This window comes from Oryx dammah, unplaced genomic scaffold, assembly GCF_014754425.2.
Source record: "Oryx dammah isolate SB20612 unplaced genomic scaffold, SCBI_Odam_1.1 HiC_scaffold_5, whole genome shotgun sequence".
Classification (NCBI taxonomy): Eukaryota; Metazoa; Chordata; class Mammalia; order Artiodactyla; family Bovidae; genus Oryx; species Oryx dammah.
The window spans coordinates 22,156,480-22,176,405 of record NW_024070189.1 but is presented as its reverse complement, the minus strand read 5'-3'; the positions used below and the strand labels follow the sequence as shown (position 1 = coordinate 22,176,405).

Here is a 19,926-nt window from a genome sequence, read left to right as displayed (position 1 = left end):
CCATGCTGTATCGTCCTAAATGACTTCACTTACAAAACTGAAAGATTATCCAGATGGTGGCCACAGAGGCAAAGTGGAGGGCCACGTGGGACTGCAGAGGTCTTGGGCCCACAAAGCCACCCTGTCCTTCTCCATCCGGGCCTTCCTCCACCCTACCCACCCACCCTACCCATTTTTTTGTCTTTTAATCTATTAGGTTCTACGTTTATTAACAGCAAGAGCTAATCTTCATTCATCCTGGAATCTGCCACATGAGTTACGCATGTGCTGTGCTGTGCTGAGTTGTTCAGTTGTACCTGACTTTATGCAATCCAATGGACTGTAGCCTGCCAGGCTCCTCTGTCCACTTAATTTCCCGGGCAAGAATACCAGGGTGGGTTGCCATGCCCTTCTCCAGTGGATCGTCCCAACTCAGGAATTGAACCTATGGTCTCTTGTATCTCCTGCGCTGCAAGCAGGTTCTTTACCCAGGTGAGCCCCCTGGGAAGCCCCAGATTACATATTAATAGTTGCTTAATAAGTGTTTGCTGACAATGGATGAAGAGAACAGTTCTCAAGTTGGCTGGCCAGTGCCTCCCTGACTTCCTTTTCAGTTCCTAAATTAATCTCTATGTTGATCTAAGGACATTTCCTGTAGAAATTATAATTAAGTTTTGCCAATGGAGATACTTTATGGTTTCTAAAAATGGATGGATCCACTAATTCTCTCAAATACTGAGATAGACGCCTATGTTTCAACCGCTTTGGGTTAAAAACACTTTTCTGATGAAGAAAAATAAGTCTGGAAGTGCTTTAAACATGGGGTTGCCTTGCACAATGACTTTTGGAAAAGTCTGTGTATTGAAGTAATTTATCAAAGATCGTCATGGAACTGATTTGATAACGAGTTGAATCACTTGATGAGAAACCCGAACTTCCCACACGAGGTGTATACCTACACAACCCCAAGAGCAGAGATCCAATTCACATTCTCTGTCCCTGCAAAATACAAATGCCCTGGCTTTTGAGTATTTTGAGTTGAAGACTAGAAAGCTCACTTGTGCTTGTGGGAAAAGCTGCTTTAAGAAAACAAGAGAAAGTGGAATACATTTCAACAGCAAAACATTAAAAAAAAAATGCACCACAGACACTGCATCACTAAGAAAGCCAGTAACTTTACTGAATTGTCTGCAAAATACAAATTATACCTTATTTCCAGCAGGAGAAACTTTTGAAAATTCCCCACTTTTATTCACTACAGACAGCTGAATTAAGTCCCTTGAGATACACAGATGTAGTTTAACTTAGTTATAACATCTTGTCATCTAGTGGCGACAAAGTCCAGCTTATGCCGCTGTGAGCCTCTATTTGAGTATTTGTTGCAAATGCTTGTATGCCCTCATTTACAAGCTATTTTAATCACTGTCATTTAATGGAAACAAGTCCCCAGAAAAAGAAAAAGAAGAAAAATGATACAGCAAACCATCTGAAGCAATCCAAGTCCTATGCCTACAGTGACCCAGGGCGGCTTCGTTCAAAGAGAACACTGGTTCTGCATTCAAACCACAATGGGATCCGTCTCTTAGCTGACCTCTCTGAATTAAACTGAGGTATGGATCAATTCGAGGTATGAACAGGGAAGGCAAAATGCAATACTCGATTGTGGAAATAACCAAAATGGACAAATTTAATGTAGAAGATATGTGGCCTGGATTGCTCCACATCTTTGGTTAAAACATATTAAGGAAAGCCTTTAATTACATCTTGTAGTCTGAAGCATTCTAACAGACACCAGTATTCCATCAATCTTCAAAAGATCTGGAGTGGCAGGAAATTAACGCCATATAAGTGACGACATCACAGCAGATGGCACGAACGGGAACAGATGAAGTATGCCATGCTTAGGCAACAGCCTTTATTGAGGGTTCAAGTGGCTGCCTCTTTAAAAAAAAAAAACACACCTTTTTTTTTTTTTGAAAGAAAGAAATACAAAGCATTTACTCTGGAAAAACAAACACAAGGATAAAGGGGGTGAAAAAAATGCTATCTCTAAATTAAAAGATGGGTACGTAGGAAAAATAAATACATAAAAGTGTGAGAGGGCAGACATTCTTTTAAAAAGTGTATTGGAATTCTAAAAAATCTTTACTTTAGTTAACTTTAAAATGATCTGAGGATGACAGGTATTTTTATATTCATCATTATAAAATGCTAAATTCCACCTTTGGGAAAAAATAAGCCATTTTACTAAAAAACACAATTTTAAAAAAGGTTGAAATGAACAGCCCTCCATGCACCAATGCATACAGGTTGTGCAGCTCGCAGATATTGCATCAGTGTTATCAGTATTTAAGCTTAATATTACCAAAAAATCTTCTAAAATAGGACTAGATATAACAATACTTGTAAGCTGTGTAAAATGCCACTTATGGTTCTTTTACTTGCAGTGAAGAATGTTGCCTAAAATGTTGCTCTAGGATGGGTTATGTAAAATAATACTCCCTCAGGGCTCTGCCCTAAACTCCTGAATACAAAGGATTTACCATGATAAAAACCCAAAACCATACTAGCTTTGCAAATACAACAAATGGTAAATTACAGATAAGGGCAAAGATAGCGATGTTTACAGAAAGTGACTCATCATAATCAAAATTGTGCTTCTTCTCATTAAATCATCTTTAAAACATTCTCAGATTATCCCTTTGCTGTCTTGCCACCACTTTCTATGAATTCAGTGGTGGGAACAAGAGATGACTGGCATCCATGCTCAAGTGATTCTGTTCTTTCCATGTTCTTATAAAACTATTGTCAGACCTGCTATGAATAGTCAAGGCTTCTGCTGGTACTTTAGCTTACTTTATCTTCAGCATTTAGAAAATCACTTTTTCTTTGTTGCTGAGGCAAATTGCAGGTAAAAAAAATTAATATGGCTATTTTTTCATATTTTCACATAGTGACCCTTTCCCCACCCAGTGGTAAGTTACTGATAAAGTGTTCTGAAATGACAAAGAACATTTGTGACGTCTGCATATTTTATACACATCAAGTTGTTAAGGATGGATTGTTAAGAATGGGATCAAGTCTATGGTGAGGAAAATGATTTTCCTTAGTTTTTTCCCCTGCGTGTGAATGTGTGTGTTTTTAGGGATGACTTTCTGTTTTTCCTCTGCATAAATGTTTTTCTTTTGTGTTTCATGGATACCTTGAGGAGTGGGATAGATGAAATGGTTGATAGAGTTTTTCTTGTTTGATTTAGTATATAAAAACGTTAGTACAAGGCAGGCTAGCATCCTATATGGATACAACCAAAGGTGCATTGTGGTCTAATTGTGGATTTCAGATCAAGTTAAGAAAAATATAGCCTCGTTAGTAAGGTCTCTTGGCTTTTGCCACCCAGTGGCAGCCTTTTAAAAGGAGAAACACATAGCAACTACGCAAGAAAAAGCAAACAATGAATCAGAAATGCCCTACACCTGGTATAGAGTGTCAATCTTACTGTCTCATCTTCTTTGCTGTGCATGTCAATGTGTACGATTGGAGATGAATCGACAGATCTTCACATTCCAAGAGAAGGAAAAATCATTCCTAGACTGAAATCTCTTTTAAACAATATATATCAACTTTTTTTTTTATGGCACTCACTTTTTAAAGGGTCTGAAAATTAATCCCTTATAGACGAATATTAGACAAGAGTCATCATTATTTAAAAAAAAAGGGACATAGAGAGGTTCTTTAATGGGATTTCTTGAAATGGCTATTAAATCTCTTTATTGAAGAAAAAATAGATGACATACATGCTTTATGCAGAAGTGACATTTGGGGGTCCTGACACATCGGGATTGTTCAACAGTCCTATATTGCTGACAAGATTGTGGAGGGTCAGTTAAAATAATTAAAAACGGATGACGAAGCAACTATCCCTTTTCCTGCTTCCTTCTTATCTAGCACCCAGTCTTTCACATTTTTCTTCTGTGGGAATTTATAACTCATGCATCAAGCAAACTCCATATCACTTGTTTCTAGGGCTATATTGGCAGGACGTGTGCCCCGACACAGCTCTCTATTCTGGGCATATTTCTTAAAAAGCATTATCAAATTGTAGGCTGAAAACCAACCAGAAAATTTAGGATATGGGCAAGTTTAGGGTATTTATTCACTTACTGAATTCCAAGATGCTTGGTGAAATGGTGAGATCAGAAAGGGGCCCTGCATTTGATAAAAATGCAAAAACAAAAACAAAAAATAGCATGAAAGAAACTAATTAGTATATACAATGGAAGTCAGTTGACCCAATAGATTGCTAATGGATTAAAAACAATTCAGGGTGTTGCAATGTGATATGTTCTAATCCCACAGGTTATCCTTTTGACAGCTGACCTTGAACTTATAAAATGTATGCAGAGTCAAAGAAAACAGAAAGAAAATAGTTACTCAAATGTGCAACTGCACAAATATACCCCCCTCCCGCTATTAAGATAACAAAACTTCTGCTATTACCATAATATTATATATATTAGAAAGCTATACACAAGCATGTTAATTTCACAGATTTTTTAAAAGATTCTTAATATTTTATATAATTAGAAATACACATTTCAAAAACAAAACTTCTACAAAGAGAAAACAGTTATCTTGGTTAGCAAAGCATGGAGTTCCTCATGGCTTGGGTAGGGTAGTGCTTTCTATACAAAAAGTCCTTTTTGGTTTTTTTACAGGACTGTTTAAAATATTAGCGAAGCTATCAAGGGGGAAAAAAACACATTTTGGCTTAAGTAAACTACAAAAAGCCACAAATGCTTTGCAAACTCTGTCTTACCTTTTATATGAAAATAAGCAAAATGTAATGTACATATTTTTATATTTTTATTTAATAAGAGATGCAGACCCAGATTTATTTATTTATTTAATTAAATACGTTAGCCCTCAAACTCCACATTTTTTAAAAATAGGTATGGTCCTCTTTTAATGGTCATTGATCCTTTTTTCATGAGTGCCATACGTCAAGGATGCGCCTGCAGGTTTGTGAGCGTTCTCGGGGTGGGTATTAGGTGACCTGGTGTGTTCCTAACGTTTAACCGTGGCCACCCTTTGCCGGGTCTGTCCAAAAACATCTATACACTTTTCTATATGTTGCATAACAGCTGCTCTCTCTTTCAGTAAAGATCTGCCGCTTTTGGCAAATGTTTCCTTTTGTCTATTTACATGTAAATAACGTTGAACCTGCAACATGACACTATCTATTGTAACATACATTTTGCAAAGGAGCACAACAGTGAAAAGAAGTTAGCCTTAAAATCTATTTTGTACAAGTGTTCTGTTGTACAACTCAAGTGCTAAGCTTATCTCAGCATTTCTGTTTATCTTTATACTGTATCACTGAGGCAATTTAAAAGTACTTTTACAAAACAGAGTACCTGACTTTTTTTTTTTTCCACACACAGCACATATAATGCATATCGACCCCCCTTCCCCATTAAGGTATAGCACACACACACACTGCAAGAAAAAAAAAAAAAACTATTAAGTAATAATCTGATCATGTTGCCCATCCTTCAGAGAGTCGCATGCGCTTGACTGAGGGACTTTCCCTTTCGTCCGGCGAAGGTCTGGTGAGTCCAATGGGGGAGTGGAATTCGTTCCGGTGATCCTCTCGGTCGCTGCCGTCGTACGAACTGCTACAGCTGCTCAAGCTGTCAACAGGAGATCTCCCCGCCTCGTGGCGCGTGTGTTGTGGGTATCTCGAAGGGGTGGTGGTACGGTCTCTAGGAGGAGAAACAGGTTCTGACTTGATGTTGAGGCTTTGAGTAGAAGGCAGGGAGAGATTTGAACTCTGAGATAAATGAGTGCTAGTGCAAGCTCTGTAGGAGGAAAGGAAACCCAGTTACAGATTGAGGAGGCCTGGAGCCCCCAGGAACTCACAATTACATAAAACATCAGCTTAAAGATTTGCAGCGACATCAGAGCATGCCCAGGGGAGGAGAGCCAGGTGCTTGAAAGCACTTGGGGGCATCGCCTTCTTCCAGCGATTGGGATGCTTTTGTTGATTTGCCTGGTAATAATGACCGCGTTTAACTGGTCCAGGCCTCTGAATGATACCTCTAGTCTCCCTAAATCTACAGGTTACAGCTTCAGGAAGCTTCTAAGAAGACACCCTGGAAAAAGCATTTTCTATGTCTCTAGAATTTCTCCCCAGACTAGTTCCAAAATATCATCCAAGAGTTAACGATACAGGGTTTAGGTTCTGAATTAAGACTTCTTTGATTTAGTAATACCTGTGTTTGAAAATTACTGTAAATTGCTCACTAGGGATATAAATGTTTCCCTCATTTTAATACACACATTAAGTTGCCTAGTCTTCAGAAAAAGTGAAGAGAATTCAAATTTCAAATAAATAGAATCCATAAAATGCTACCCATAACCATTTCTGATGAAAAGCTCGGGAGGGGGAAAAATGGGGCAGGAAATTTTCAGTACTGGCTTAAAAACACTCAGACTTCCTACCCCACTAAAACTGGTAAGAGAATCTGACTTTCTTCATGTTTTCTCAGTTACATGGGATCAAAATACTACATACAACTACCTGAATAAAACTATCGCTAGTCTCTCCCTGCTAAAGATACTAAGGAGACCACTCCTCTAATTTATTATTGTCATTAGTTGATGCATGTTGTAAAGAAGGATTTACTGTGGTTTTATTGTGTTTATAACCCTTAATCCCCCTTAATTTCAGGACAGCATAACTTGCCCTTCTTCCAAAATGTGGGAGAATTTGATACTTGAGGTTGTGAAGGGAAAAGCATTAAGGCTTTAGGTGTAGACTAGCAATCACAATGACTTTGATCAGTATAAACCATAGTAATATTGCTGACATCAAGTTTAAGATGCTTGTATTGTTCTTATGTTCTAAGTGGACTGACATTCACGGCTAGAGTCAGTGTTAGTAGCCCATATTGTCAACAGGGAGCAGGCATCTCTTTTTCTGAGGAGAGTTGAGGTAAAGAATAATCCATACAGACACACCTATTTAAAACAAAGGAGAGCAAACCCACCTATGCATGCACGTGACTACATCACTTTCCAATGAAGAGAATCAGATGGTATTCAGTACTAAAACTGTCATTGTAAGCAGTGAGAAAATGGGTATATATTTCAGAGGAAAAAGAGGAATAACTTGGGGCTTGGTTTTTCGGAGATGCAATTCAGGTTCAAGTTATAAAGAGATACAAAATTAGAAACGAGTTTATCTTTGAGTGATGTTTTATACAAAAGCACCACCTACTGGCAAAGAATTACTTTCCTTCTCTTATTAACAGATGAGCTAATGTTGAGAATAACATAAAGGAGAATTGTTTGTTTCCTTAATAAGGCTTGCTTTCCTTTGCTTTTATAATCTTACAGAATCAAAGCAGTCTCAACATTTGTATCAAGATACCACATGGAGTGTCATTTTCAATCACCTGTTTATACTTTTATTTATTTCTTACTTTTATTTTACACTGTCTGTTAGTATACTAATTCTCTAAGGGTTTTAATTGAATAATCTTTAAATAAAGAAGATATTGAAATGAGGGGAGAGAGCCTGTATTTCAAAAAGATCCATAATGGTGGACTATTTTATCTTGGTTCAGAGTTACTTAATGATTCATTTTGATGTGAGAGGAAATCATCTTTTGATTTCTGGAAGAAAGAATTTTCCTGGCTCTGGATGAGAAAGACTATTTCACTAAAATTTAATTAAATGCTTCTACTATGAGTCACACAACTGTTTAATGATGAATGTCAATTAAGGTCTGAAAATAAAGTGGCATATCAATAAATACTTTTGTCTGCCCTCTGACATTTAGATTGTGTCTTCACAGGCAGGGTGACATGAAAAATTAGAAAACAATATTTGGTAAGTTGAACTCAATAAACTGAGCAAAACATAACTGAAATGATATTTCTTTAATACAGCTTTTGGAAGCTGCTTTTTCTACTTATTCACTCTTCTCCCAAAGTCAGCTGGCTTGTAGAGATTTTGCTATATCTCTTCCTCAAAAAAGATATCATACTTATTGTTTATCCTTTCCTTCAAACAAACAGGCTAGTCCCCAAGATAAGATAAACTTAGTTGGTGGCATTTCATTTGACACTGAAAGCATTTATGAAGCATTTTGAGTAGTTCTGGGGACACTGAATTCACAGTAATGAATTACAAATGATATCTTAGGTTCAGCTTCATTATACTGTGCAATGGGATTCAGAACAGAATGATGTTTAATTGCCTAGTCTCCATTATCAAAGAAGTATGTTCTTGAAAAGAAAAAGGAACATTAACATCACTTAATGAGTACATCAAGGCTGTATATTGTCACCCTGCTTATTTAACTTATATGCAGAGTACATCATGTGAAATGCCAGGCTGGATGAAGCACAAGCTGGAATCAAGACTGCTGGGAGAAATATCAATAACCTCAGATATGCAGATGACACCACCCTTATGGCAGAAAGTAAAGAAGAACTAAAGAGCCTCTTAATAAAGGTAAAAGAGGAAAGTGAAAAAGTTGGCTTAAAACTCAACATTCAGAAAACTAAGATCATGGCACGTGGTCCCATCACTTCATGGCAAATAGATGGGGAAATAATGGAAACAGTGAGAGACTTTATTTTGGGGGGCTCCAAAATCACTGCAGATGGTGACTGCAGCCATGAAATTAAAAGACGCTTGTTCCTTGTAAGAAAAGCTATGACCAACCTAGACAGCATATTAAAAAGCAGAGACATTACTTTGTCAACAAAAGTCCGTCTAGTCAAAGTTATGGCTTTTCCAGTAGTCATGTATGGATGCGAGAGTTGGACTATAAAGAAGCTGAACACCAAAGAATTGATGCTTTTAGACTGTGGGGTTGGAGAAGACTCTTGAGAGTCCCTTGGTCTGCAAGGAGATCCAACCAGTCCATCCTAAAGAAAATCAGTCCTGAATATTCATTGGAAGGATTGATGCTGAAGCTGAAACTCCGATACTTTGGCCATGACTCATTGGAAAAAACCCTGATGCTGGGAAAGATTGAAGGCGGGAGGAGAAGGAGATGACAGAGGATGAGATGGTTGGATGGCATCACTGACTCGATGGACATGAGTCTGGGTAGGCTCCAGGAGTTGGTGATGGACAGGAAAGCCTGGTGTGCTACAGTCCATGGGGTCACAAAGAGTCGGACATGACTGAGTGACTGAACTGAATTGAACATCACTTAGCTATACTAGACTCAGAGATAAGCAGGTTGGTCTACTTGTTCTTGAGAACGCAGTTTTGATAGATATAGATAACTGTGAGATACTTCCTATCTGTGGGTGATGAGGAGGTGCGTGGGAGACAGAAGCCAGATACGCAAGTTCCCACATCCAGCCCTGCTGTAGGATTCCAGCTACTGCAGAGGCCTTCCTTCCAGCTGGGAAAACACCTACCTTCCCCATGGTGTTCAGAAATGAAACATGACTGGAGAGCTTTGTTCAAATTTCTTACTGCCCCCGCCTGGAAATTAGACTATCCAACTGTATTTAACCTAACCCTGTAAAAATCGTCTTAAAGTCATCTCTCAGTGTGTACTGAATACCCACAATGATAAGCATGATGATGGACATGCTTCTAGAAGATAGGTTGTCTTTTTGTTAGGTGGGAGGAGAAAAACACCAAAACATTTGAGGGTCATTTTCTCAAATATTAGTATGCGAATGACTTTTGCTAACCCTTGATGGCAAGTTCCTTCTAGTCTGCTCTATCCCCTGTATCCGGTCAGTTTATGCTGTTTTTCTAACTTGCTTAGATAAAATCAGATACTAGAGAGTGCTAACAGTATAGTTTTGAGGATTAAAAGGTATTTCCATGAGCAAAATATGAAGATCTCTTTTATAGTTTAAGTCTGAGAAAGAATCGTGGTGACCCTCTTGGGCTGTGGGGAATATCTGCTTTGGTGGGCTGAAAGATATTTTACTCTGCTTTGAACACTGTATCTACTGGAAAGAATGTGAATTCACCACACAAGTATTTGAGACTAGTTTGGCTTGGGAAAATATCAATTTTTCAAAAAGTGACTGACATTGTAAGGAATAAAGGTAGCTCATATAATTTATTTTACATAAATATTATAATGGCATTTTTTTTCTTTTTGAGTTTAAGATTTAATTGTGTGAGCATAGGCTAATCCATCTGAAGGAATCTCCATTTGAAAACTACTCTGTGTGTGTGTATGTGTGTTGGTGGGGGGGTTTGAGGAAGGAAGGAAGGAAGGAAGGAAGGGAGGGAGGAGAGAAGAAAGGCAGGCAGGCCAAAATTAGAAGGCCTGGAAGGGGTATCTATTTGAGGGATAAGGGAAGTGATTAAGTGCAATAAAAACACATAGACTAAACTCAGAGTCAACTCGTGCACCATGAGAATTAGTGTTGAAAGCAACCGGAACTACACAAAATGCTCCATCCTTGACTGTTATAATTCAGTTCCTCACTAGTCCAGGGCTGTCCTTTCTTTCTCATTTACTGAAGCTGCTATTAAGGGCAGCAGAGAATTAGATTCTTCCCATGTAGAATAAAATAAAATAAAATTCTCTTCCCAGAAGCGAATTAAAAAATTGTAGGGTAGTTAAAATACATAAATCCATGTATTTTCTATGTAAAAATGCAAATTGTCAGGTGTTACTGAAAACAAAAGAAAGCCATATCGGAGAAAATAATATGACTTTTGACACATAATCTCTAAGGAGAGCTAGTCCTATAACGGATGAATTTTGTGAAAAACAAGAACGGGGACCTTCACTTTTGACAAAAAGCAATAAACGGTGGATTTACTGCTGAACCATAGAAGTACAGTGCCGTGTGTATGATTTTAAGTACGATGTACTTAGTGGCGATTACCTGAAAAAGTTATTGCAATACATGTCTATTTGGATAAACATTTCTAGCAAAATTTAAATGTTATCCTAAAAAGAGATATTGTATTCTTGATCAATATGTGATATATCTTCAAAGTTAATCTTTCAAGGAAGCAGAGCAACAGTGTCAAGAGAATTTATTTTATTTTTAGGTTAGAGTTTCAACAATAGTGATTAGTGAGGAAAATGCACATAAGCAGGTGAAAGCTAGTGGGGCTGGAGAGGGCTAAGAGAAGCTCTGATATCAATCAGTAATTTTTTTTCTAATCAGGATTTTATTCTCATTGTCTCCTTAGAATATGAACATAGAACTAGCTAACTATTTTAACGAAATGACTCAGCAGAAGGGTAAAAGTGGGGTAAACAAATAGCATTTTTCTAACATATAAAAATGGGTTATCTTTAAATATTTTATATCCTCCTTGTATTTTCTTTTGAAGATTAACTGAAGTTTTGGAGTTCTTAAACTGAAAGTCAAGTCTTTGGTTCATATTTTAAACTTAAAACTAATGGTTTTATAAGCAGTATTATTTGTGAATTTAGGGCTTTTTAAGATTTGAACCTTTCCAGGGATAAATGACAGGAGTTACTTCTATAATATAGACATATCTCAAAAGTACCACAAGGGGGCAGAGAACAGACACTTTCTGACTTCAGAAGACAACCAAAACTATTTTTATACCCGAATTTAAATAATTAGTGTGTGTGCGTACATATACATATATGTATATTCATATAGTATCTATGAATACACAAGTATATTATGAGTGTATTATAAATCTATGAAGTCTGCATATCAGTGGAATAGGTGACCCTCTGAGTAATAGGCTAACTGTGCTAATCACATTAAGAACCATGTGGTTTATGCGAAGCAAAAAAGACTCTCAAATAGTGCAAAGATTCAAAGAAGTGATAACTGTAAATGTCTTCTTCTGCCCCATGTTAACTATGTGCAAGCTTAACTGAAGAGAACTTTACCACTGAGAGCAGTGGAAACAAATACAGCCTAAAACAACAGGAAAATAAAACGCCCTATTATCCCAGGGCTCCCCCTCCTCATAAAGAAGAAAGTGATATTTAAGCCATGTGAAAGATATTAACCTGATAATTACTTTCAGATTTTGATCGAGCAGAAACTCACATCCTCTAAAGGGACATTAGAGCACAAACTTAGAGGTTGCCATTTGTCACTTTAAAAATGCATTCATGAAAGTGTGTTATGAAAGAAGTAATATTGCTTACCCCAGCTGGCTGAGGGCGGATGGTGGCATGTTGTGTAGGTGCTGTTGTTGCCAGCCAGTTACTGACCCAAGATGAAGAGCGCTGGCGGTGTTAAAGCCAGAGAGAGATGACAGGTCTGCACTACTCAGAGAGTACTCTGGAGCAAAGACGAGAGAAGAAGGCCAAAGAATTAACTTGGAAATTACCAAATGGAGAACAGGATGATCATTTTCAATTTTTAAAATATTCTATTATTGAATGATACACTTAAAAAAAATTGGGGCAGGGAGGGAGATAAAACATTAGGGACAGTTTTAATTCAAAAGAGATATATACTATGCACCAAAAATTAAGTATTCCATGAAAACTTCAACATAGTACAGAAAGCAATTTCAGTTTATTAGAACTACGATCTGGCATCACAGGCAGGTATCTAGTATTTGATGATCTAGAAACATTTTTTAAACAATCCTGAGAAAGTGAGCTTTCTATTGTTCAGTCACAAAGTTGTGTCCGACTCTGTGATCCCATGGATTGCAACATGCCAGGCTTCCCTGTCCTTCACTGTCTACTAGAGTTTGCTTAAACTCATGTCCATTGAATTGGTGATGCCATCCAATCATCTCATCCTCTGTCTCCGCTTTCTCCTCCAGCCCTCCCCATCTTTCCCAGCATCAGGGTCTTTTCCAATGAGTTAGCTCTGGCCGAAGTATTGGAGCTTCAGCTTCAGTATTACATTAAAAAAAAAAAAAAAACAACAACAGTTCATTTTCCTTGAAATTGTTCTTCTATGTTGAATTCAGGTTGGGTTAACAAAACTTTTGGTCACTAAGAAAGAATCATATGGATATTCACTTTGTCTAAGTAATGAATAGGTAATGGCATAATGATCTGAGCACCACAGGTATTAAATAAAGCTTCCCAACAGACTAATAGGTAATATCATTTTCATTTTGCTTTTTAATATAAAGTATTTAATGTATTATTTGAACATGGCAAAACTACTCACCGGTACCATATGTTGTTGAAATGGCTGATGGATATCCTCCCATCCCTTGTCCTGGTAAAGTAGGAGTTGCTACGGAAACCACTGGGGTAGCCAATGACTGAGCAGACTGGGAGTTATTTATCCTTTGATTCTTTTAAAGTAAATAAAAAGATATTATGGAATAGATTTTTTTAAAACTTAAAAACACTAGATTTCAGTATTAGTTTTGCACATAAAGCGATAAGTTGATACAAATCTCATGAAATTAATCATTTAACATGTGTCTCTATGAACTCTGCCAACCCTATCATTTACAATCCTTCAAGAGACCAGCTGTTGCCATAGTAACCCATTACATCAGTATCTCCTAGGCAACTGAACTAGTAACAAGTACCATAGCTTTATTATGGGTAAAAACAGACTATGTTGAAAACTGATGAAATATGTATACTGTACTTCCATTGTTTCAGTTTTTATTCAAATGCAAATTGAAAAAAAATTAAAATCAACCACGGTGGTTTTTATGTTCAGTTGTATATATAGCAGAGCAGACGGGTAGAAGGTTCATGCCATGTTTTGACCAGCAGGTGGTGCTCTGACCACTTTTTTTCAGATTCTTCTAAAACTTCCCTCAAACTAGATGGCAAAACAGCTAACGTGTATATTTAATTCCTTAGAGCAAGGAGATTAAATATTCATATACACTTAAATATCGTGAGAATTTAATTCTTAGGAAAATAAGTATCTTTGTGGCTTTAAATAACTGAGGACATTTGTTTGTTACAATTGTACTGTAAATTAAATCCAAATATACACCGAAAACATGGCCCTTCACGTACAGAGGGTAAAACAGAAAAATAGATAACCTGGTATTTCACCTGTAAGTGATACTTGAAATTATTTCTAAATAATCAATGTGGACACACACTGACTCTCCAAATCTCTCCATGTTACTGCTGCCACCTCCACCTAACAGTTGCTTTGGGTTTTTCCTTGCATGTAGCACTGAAGGGATGCGCCCTCACCACTTACCAAGAGCAGGTCGACATCCTCAGACTGAGAGCATGGGGAAGGAGTTTTATTAATTAGTGTCTGTAAATATTTGTGCTTGGGCAAAATCTTTTCAACAAAAGGAAAAGCATCTTCTGACAGGCACGACAGTTTAAACAGCTTTAAAACTCAGACTCTAAAGACAACTCCTTACAAAGATACTCTTTGTTTTCTTTAATGAGCTGTTTGTCTCCAATGTGAAGACAATCTATCCAATTTTCAGCACAGGTCAGGGTTTCAACCTTTATTATTTCACCGCCACATTTTGAGAAAAAAAAAACAAAAAACACAAAGATGGTACTTTGAAAGTGCACTTGCTAGAGGAAGGGGGCAACTGCACCTAGCTAGCACTGACAGAGACCTGACCCACAGCTCATGGAATCCCTGCGAAAGCATCAGTTTTAAGGCACTTGGAATCAATCTGCTGATAGAGACAGCCTGCCACGCGTGGCCCAAACTGCTTGGTGATGGCCTGTGGGAGGTTTTATTTATTAGACCCAGCCTTTTCCAAAGGGAATGTTGCATATTATGTGAATTTTGGGGGGTTGATCTTCAAAATTAATCTGCACTGTGCCATAATAAACTAATCAGCTTGCAGGACCGTTTTACCCTGAAGCTTGCCACAGAGCAGAGAAAGAAAAAAAAATGTGTTTGCAGAATGATCTAAATTTGTCTACTGAATCTTGGTTTTAAATGTTCTCTCGCTCTTAAGCAAAGCTAATTTGGAGAACACGGATGTAAGTCTCTTTGTTGTTGAATTTGGGCCCACAGGATTATCTTCACCTTAGTCCTTCAGACCCAGGAGAAGGAAAAATGATAGCTTCCAGGGATATTATTTATATTTCATATTTATTCTTATAAGTGCCACAACTTTTTTTTTGATGGTAAATATAACCTTTGTTCTCAATTGCCTAGAATTTTAAGGCAATTTGTTTTTGAGAGGTAATTACTGGCATTAAACACATATTTGGCAAGGAGAACTGAGGCACTGCACAGGCATGTGATGTATTAAACATTATCACTGCAATATACCTAAGAGAAGAAATGCCAATTAACGGGAGAGAGTTCATTTAGAAATTATGAAAAAGATTTTTCACTGTCAGCACCTTAAGAGCATACTTATTTAGTTCAATCCTGTAAAAATCTTATGAAATACCTCACTCTGTGAGTTTGGTTCTACCAATGGTCAAATCATACATCCCATAAGCAGAGTACTAGGTAATGATTTTTTTTTCTAATTATAAATTGGGGGCCTTAAAAGGAAATGTCTTCTTTGCCCCAGAACAGCAGCCCGATAATGGAGTTTATTAGATGTTGGTTCTTTTTTTTTTTTTTTCCCATGGAAAAGGGAAACGCAAACCAGTTACCAGAAGTAATAGCTAAACCCAAACAGGGCTGCAGAAACAGCACTGACATGTTGATTTTCTGGGAACATGCAAGTAACCCATCAAGTCAGACAAATACAGAAACAGCAAAATGTATACAAAACATTATCAACATTTATTTAACATGGAATTTCACATTACCACTGATGGCATCGTATTCTTGCTGCCTGGTGGAATAAGAACTCGGAGGTCTGGTTTACGGTTATTCATCCCTAAATTCATGGGGGGAGGAGATTTTGCTTGCATATTCTTGTTCAAGTTACCAGGTGAGACCAGCAGACCTGGTGAGTTTCGGGGATTGCCATACCCGTTCCCTGTTAAAAGAAAACAATGAGAGCACTCAGGAAAAAAAAATCCGGACTCGCAAAATGTTTCTAGAGCATTCACTACATGATACGATGAAGAAAGCACTAACAGGATGAGACAATAACGTACATGGAAGGTTCACAGGATGACTGACAAGCTCCTCAGGAGTAACCCGATCAGTTCCTTAACATGCCGCTGAAGGAAGATTAAAAACTCCTAATGAGAAGAAACCTAAGAGACATCAACTTGTCCGGAAGCCAGCATATACTTTTATTTGACTATTTTTTCCTCTTAGAAAAAAGTTGGGACGAAAGTCAGACAGTCTTTCAGGGCCTAAGAAAAGCACTGAATTGGTCTTGAACTTTAATTGACTGGCTCAGCGGAGGCCTGGCTGGCATGACTCACTCTTTCGGTTCACCGATTTGGGTTTTATTTTGTGTGTCTGTGTGTCCTTAAGCGAGGACAGGACACAGCAGCGAGGCTATAGTTTCTAGGACATGTGGGAGGCGCAGCAGCCTCTCACACGCTTCGCTCTTCAGTTCCCCTTTCCTCTGAGCGATTTCTCCCGATGGCTCACGAGGCTCAGTGGACGAACCTGAAACCCTGCTCTCTTGCTCACGGAGAACTTCAGAAAGCAGGACTCCTTCTCAGGAGCTGAAAGGAGGGGGTGAGGCCTCCACTAAAGGGCCGATGCCCAGGGCACAGGAGTAGCCAGTGAGTGGGAACTGTCCTGAAAGGTTTTTCTTGGGTCTCTGATGTTTAGTCCTCCCCCTCCCATTAGCAGACAAACGGCTATCTGAAGGTGTCCATTTCTCAGAACTCAAAATACACTGGCCCGCGACCGGCAGAGGTGCAGAGGCAGCCGATGCAACCTGAGTTGAACCGGAAGCCCCTGTTTCCTCCACCATCTCTGACTGCAGGATCGGAGAAACCACCCAGGCCAATTCATCAGCCCTTGCTGGAAATCCAGACAGCTGTTTTCTGGATCTCTCTAAAGGAGACAGTCAAACCCCGTCGTTGCTGTCATCATTATCATTATGGCAAAACCCCAGCACCTGTGACCCCGGGACGAGTGATAACTGTGCTACTCTGTGGGGCAGCAGAGACAAGGCCCCGGTCCTCCAAGGCCCTCGCAGTCCTCTGTGGCAATCCGATATGGACATGTACGAGACGCACACACCAAGACGGGGCAGCCTGGGGTGAGGTGCCACAGAGGAATCCAGATGAAGGGCTACTGGGTTCCCAGCAGGGAAGAGATTATGCGAACAAGAGTCACGGGAGAGGCAAGAACTGATGTGGGTCCTGAAAAAACAGAGGAGACACAAAGATCTCTGGCCTTGTGACCGGGCACTAGGAGAGGGCCACAGTGGCGATTTACAGAGGACGGCCGGAGCCTCTGTGAAGATCCTGGTGAGAAGGGAACTTGTGAGAGAAGAGGCAGAGATTCTGAAGGAATATGGAGGGCTGGGCTGTGGAGCCCACTGGAGGTTAGCCTGTGAATTCCAGGCTAACGTGTCTTGGTTTTAAATGGTGGAAATGCAGACCCCTGAAGGCTGCAGAGCAGAGGGAACACAGGCCCTTAAGGGGACAGAGAGGTCTACTAGCATTGGGATATTTTAGGAAGGCCTGAGAGTGTGATCCAGTCTGGAAATTTCTGTGATGACCCGAGCTACAGGGAGGAATTAGGAAGGCAAAGCCCTAGTATATTTCAGGAGATATTTTTGGGCACATCTTTTGAATTAGAATCTATTTGAGGTACACTGTTTTGGCTTTCCAAGTAGCACAATGGTAAAGAATCTGCCCACCGATGCAGGAGAGGTTTCGATCCCTGGGTCAGGAAGATGCCCTGGAGGAGGGCATGGCACCCCACTCCAGTATTCTTGCTTGTGAAATCCCATGGACAGAGGAGCCTGGCAGGCTACAGTTCATGGGGTTGCAAAGAGTCAGACATGACTGAGCATGCACACACAACTTTAATAATGTTTAGAGCATACTGGTTCTTCATATCCCTTTCGTTTTACTTGTCTCATTTTATGCATGAATAAACAGGCTGAATGTATAACAAATAACTACAAGATTAAATCTGTCAATTGGATTATGCATAACATTCTCCACCTTACTGGAGGAAAAAACCCCACAAAATAAAACAAACAACCCCCTCCTGGCAAAACATATCAAGTATAAAGTAGCTGCTTAAGAAATGTTGGTTGAGTCTGTATATAAGCTGCTCTTCTGTAATAAAACTTCAAGAAAATTAGCTATAGTCTCTAAAGCCAACTAACGATGCCAAAAGCCAAGAAGAAATTTGCACAGTTAATTTGGACAGTTTTATGTGGCAAAAGTGATTACAAGAAACAAACACCTTTACCTTTTTTGGCTAGGAGAAATACAAAGGGTATGTTCACGTAGAAAGACATTTGATAAAATAGAATGCTCAGAGGACTTTTATATTTAATGTGTTTTACTGAATCATTATTGTAACTATGCTAGGGCTTTGGTTTTAATTAATAGATTCCATGGGATAAAAACGGGGTGAGAAAACCGAGACAAAGTTTGCACTCTTCTTTCCTGTCAGCCGAAGCTCAGACTGACAGATACGCTGAATGCCTATGTCACTTACCTATTAAGCCTGTGTGAGATCTGGTTTAAATAAACAATCAAATGGAAAATTAGCTGGGTGATTTCAAAAGAAAGGGGGAAAAAAAAAGTCAGTTAAGCAGTGCAATGAAGCTTGAACAGATCAGAAGAAAGTAAAACCCGGGCTTGGTAGATGCCGATACTGGTTTGCATGGAGGAGTTATTTTGCTAAAAGGAAGTAAAACCGCTTTATGAAATGTGTTGTCCTGTGATATGACGAGCACTGGGCCAGTGTGCGAAAATGGAAATGCTGCACGAAGCCTCTGAGAAAAGCTTTTTTTTTTATTAAGAAAAAAATTTTTTTTTTCTAGAGTGAATTCTGAGAAATTCCAACAAAGCCTTTTGCTCACACTTTAAACAATGATTTGGGGCAGCAGTAGGTGGGGGGCGGGGGGTGGAGATATAAAGCAAACATATATTTTAGGTTTTCACCTAATAAATGACTTAAAACTAAAAAAAAAAAAAGATTTGAAAAGCATTCTATTTTTCCTCTTGGAATATTTCCTCTTGTTCGGAAATTACGCCATTTTAGAAGATTAGTCACATATTTTAAGGTGTTTACATACTGAAGGTAAAATATTTTGAACCACGATGATACTTCTTAAATTCATATTTTTAGAGCATAAAAGTTATTTTTGAGAACAAATAAATTCTGCCTTTTACCGGTGAATTTCTGCTGTTTTTAGCATATTGTGCCAGCTAGCATTTTGGAGCCATATAATAACCATTTCTGTTTCCAGCCACCAAGTTGTTATTCTTTTGGCATAATATAGATTCAGGAATGTGAGGCTGTGGATCCTAAACCAGTGATATAGAAACCTATCATTTGAAAATCAATGATGAATACATTCGTGTGGTTTACTGCTAAGAAGAGCCTGCATTTAAACTGGCTCGGAAACTGTGGCCTCCTCCTCACTCCGGGCGCTGTGGCCTTCTGTTGAGGCTGCTGTCTTACCTTAAGATAAATTCACCCAACAGAACGGTCTCTTTCAAAGTCAGGGTCGGGAGGTGGGAAATGCTACCCTTCAATAAACTTCTGAGATATAGATTCCACCTCTCTTCATGCTACGTTTGAAAATTACCCTCTGCCTGGGACGATGATCAATTTGGATGGGGCTGCATGCAGATGTCACATTCCCCTGACCACTTAAAAGCACAAAAATTATAAAGCATGAGTGAATGGATTTCCTGATTACAGATTACAAGAAATGAAGAGCAGACCAACTTTAGAGTTCGCCTGTTTTATAGTTTCATTTGATGAAAAATATTGTTTCACATAAAACAATTTGAGCATTCACAATACAATCTGTATCAAGGATAATAGAATCCACCTCGCTGGGTTACAAATTTCTAAACACTCTTATTAAAACTAGTATAAATACATAGAACTTCAAATGTGGTGTTAGCAGAAAAAAATTTTTTTCTTTCCAGTTAACTTGAAAACACTTGCTCCACT

General features: G+C 38.6%; 1 protein-coding gene across 18 annotated transcripts in view; it reads right to left on the bottom strand.

The window, feature by feature from the left end:
- Window positions 1-1,134: 1,134 nt before the first annotated feature.
- The window catches only part of MEF2C (myocyte enhancer factor 2C), a 176,132-nt gene continuing 157,340 nt past the window's right edge, over window positions 1,135-19,926 (bottom strand). For 13 of the 18 annotated variants that reach the window (XM_040239667.1, XM_040239686.1, XM_040239677.1 and 10 more), the window contains 4 exons: window positions 15,669-15,841; window positions 13,114-13,243; window positions 12,126-12,261; window positions 1,135-5,837 (listed from right to left, as the gene is read on the bottom strand). In XM_040239667.1, coding sequence (XP_040095601.1) covers window positions 5,516-5,837; window positions 12,126-12,261; window positions 13,114-13,243; window positions 15,669-15,841 — 761 coding nt within the window. In that variant the 3' untranslated portion in view covers window positions 1,135-5,515. The remainder of the gene's footprint in view (window positions 5,838-12,125; window positions 12,262-13,113; window positions 13,244-15,668; window positions 15,842-19,926) is intronic. The other 5 variants (XM_040239681.1, XM_040239684.1, XM_040239682.1 and 2 more) reach the window with 1 other exon arrangement.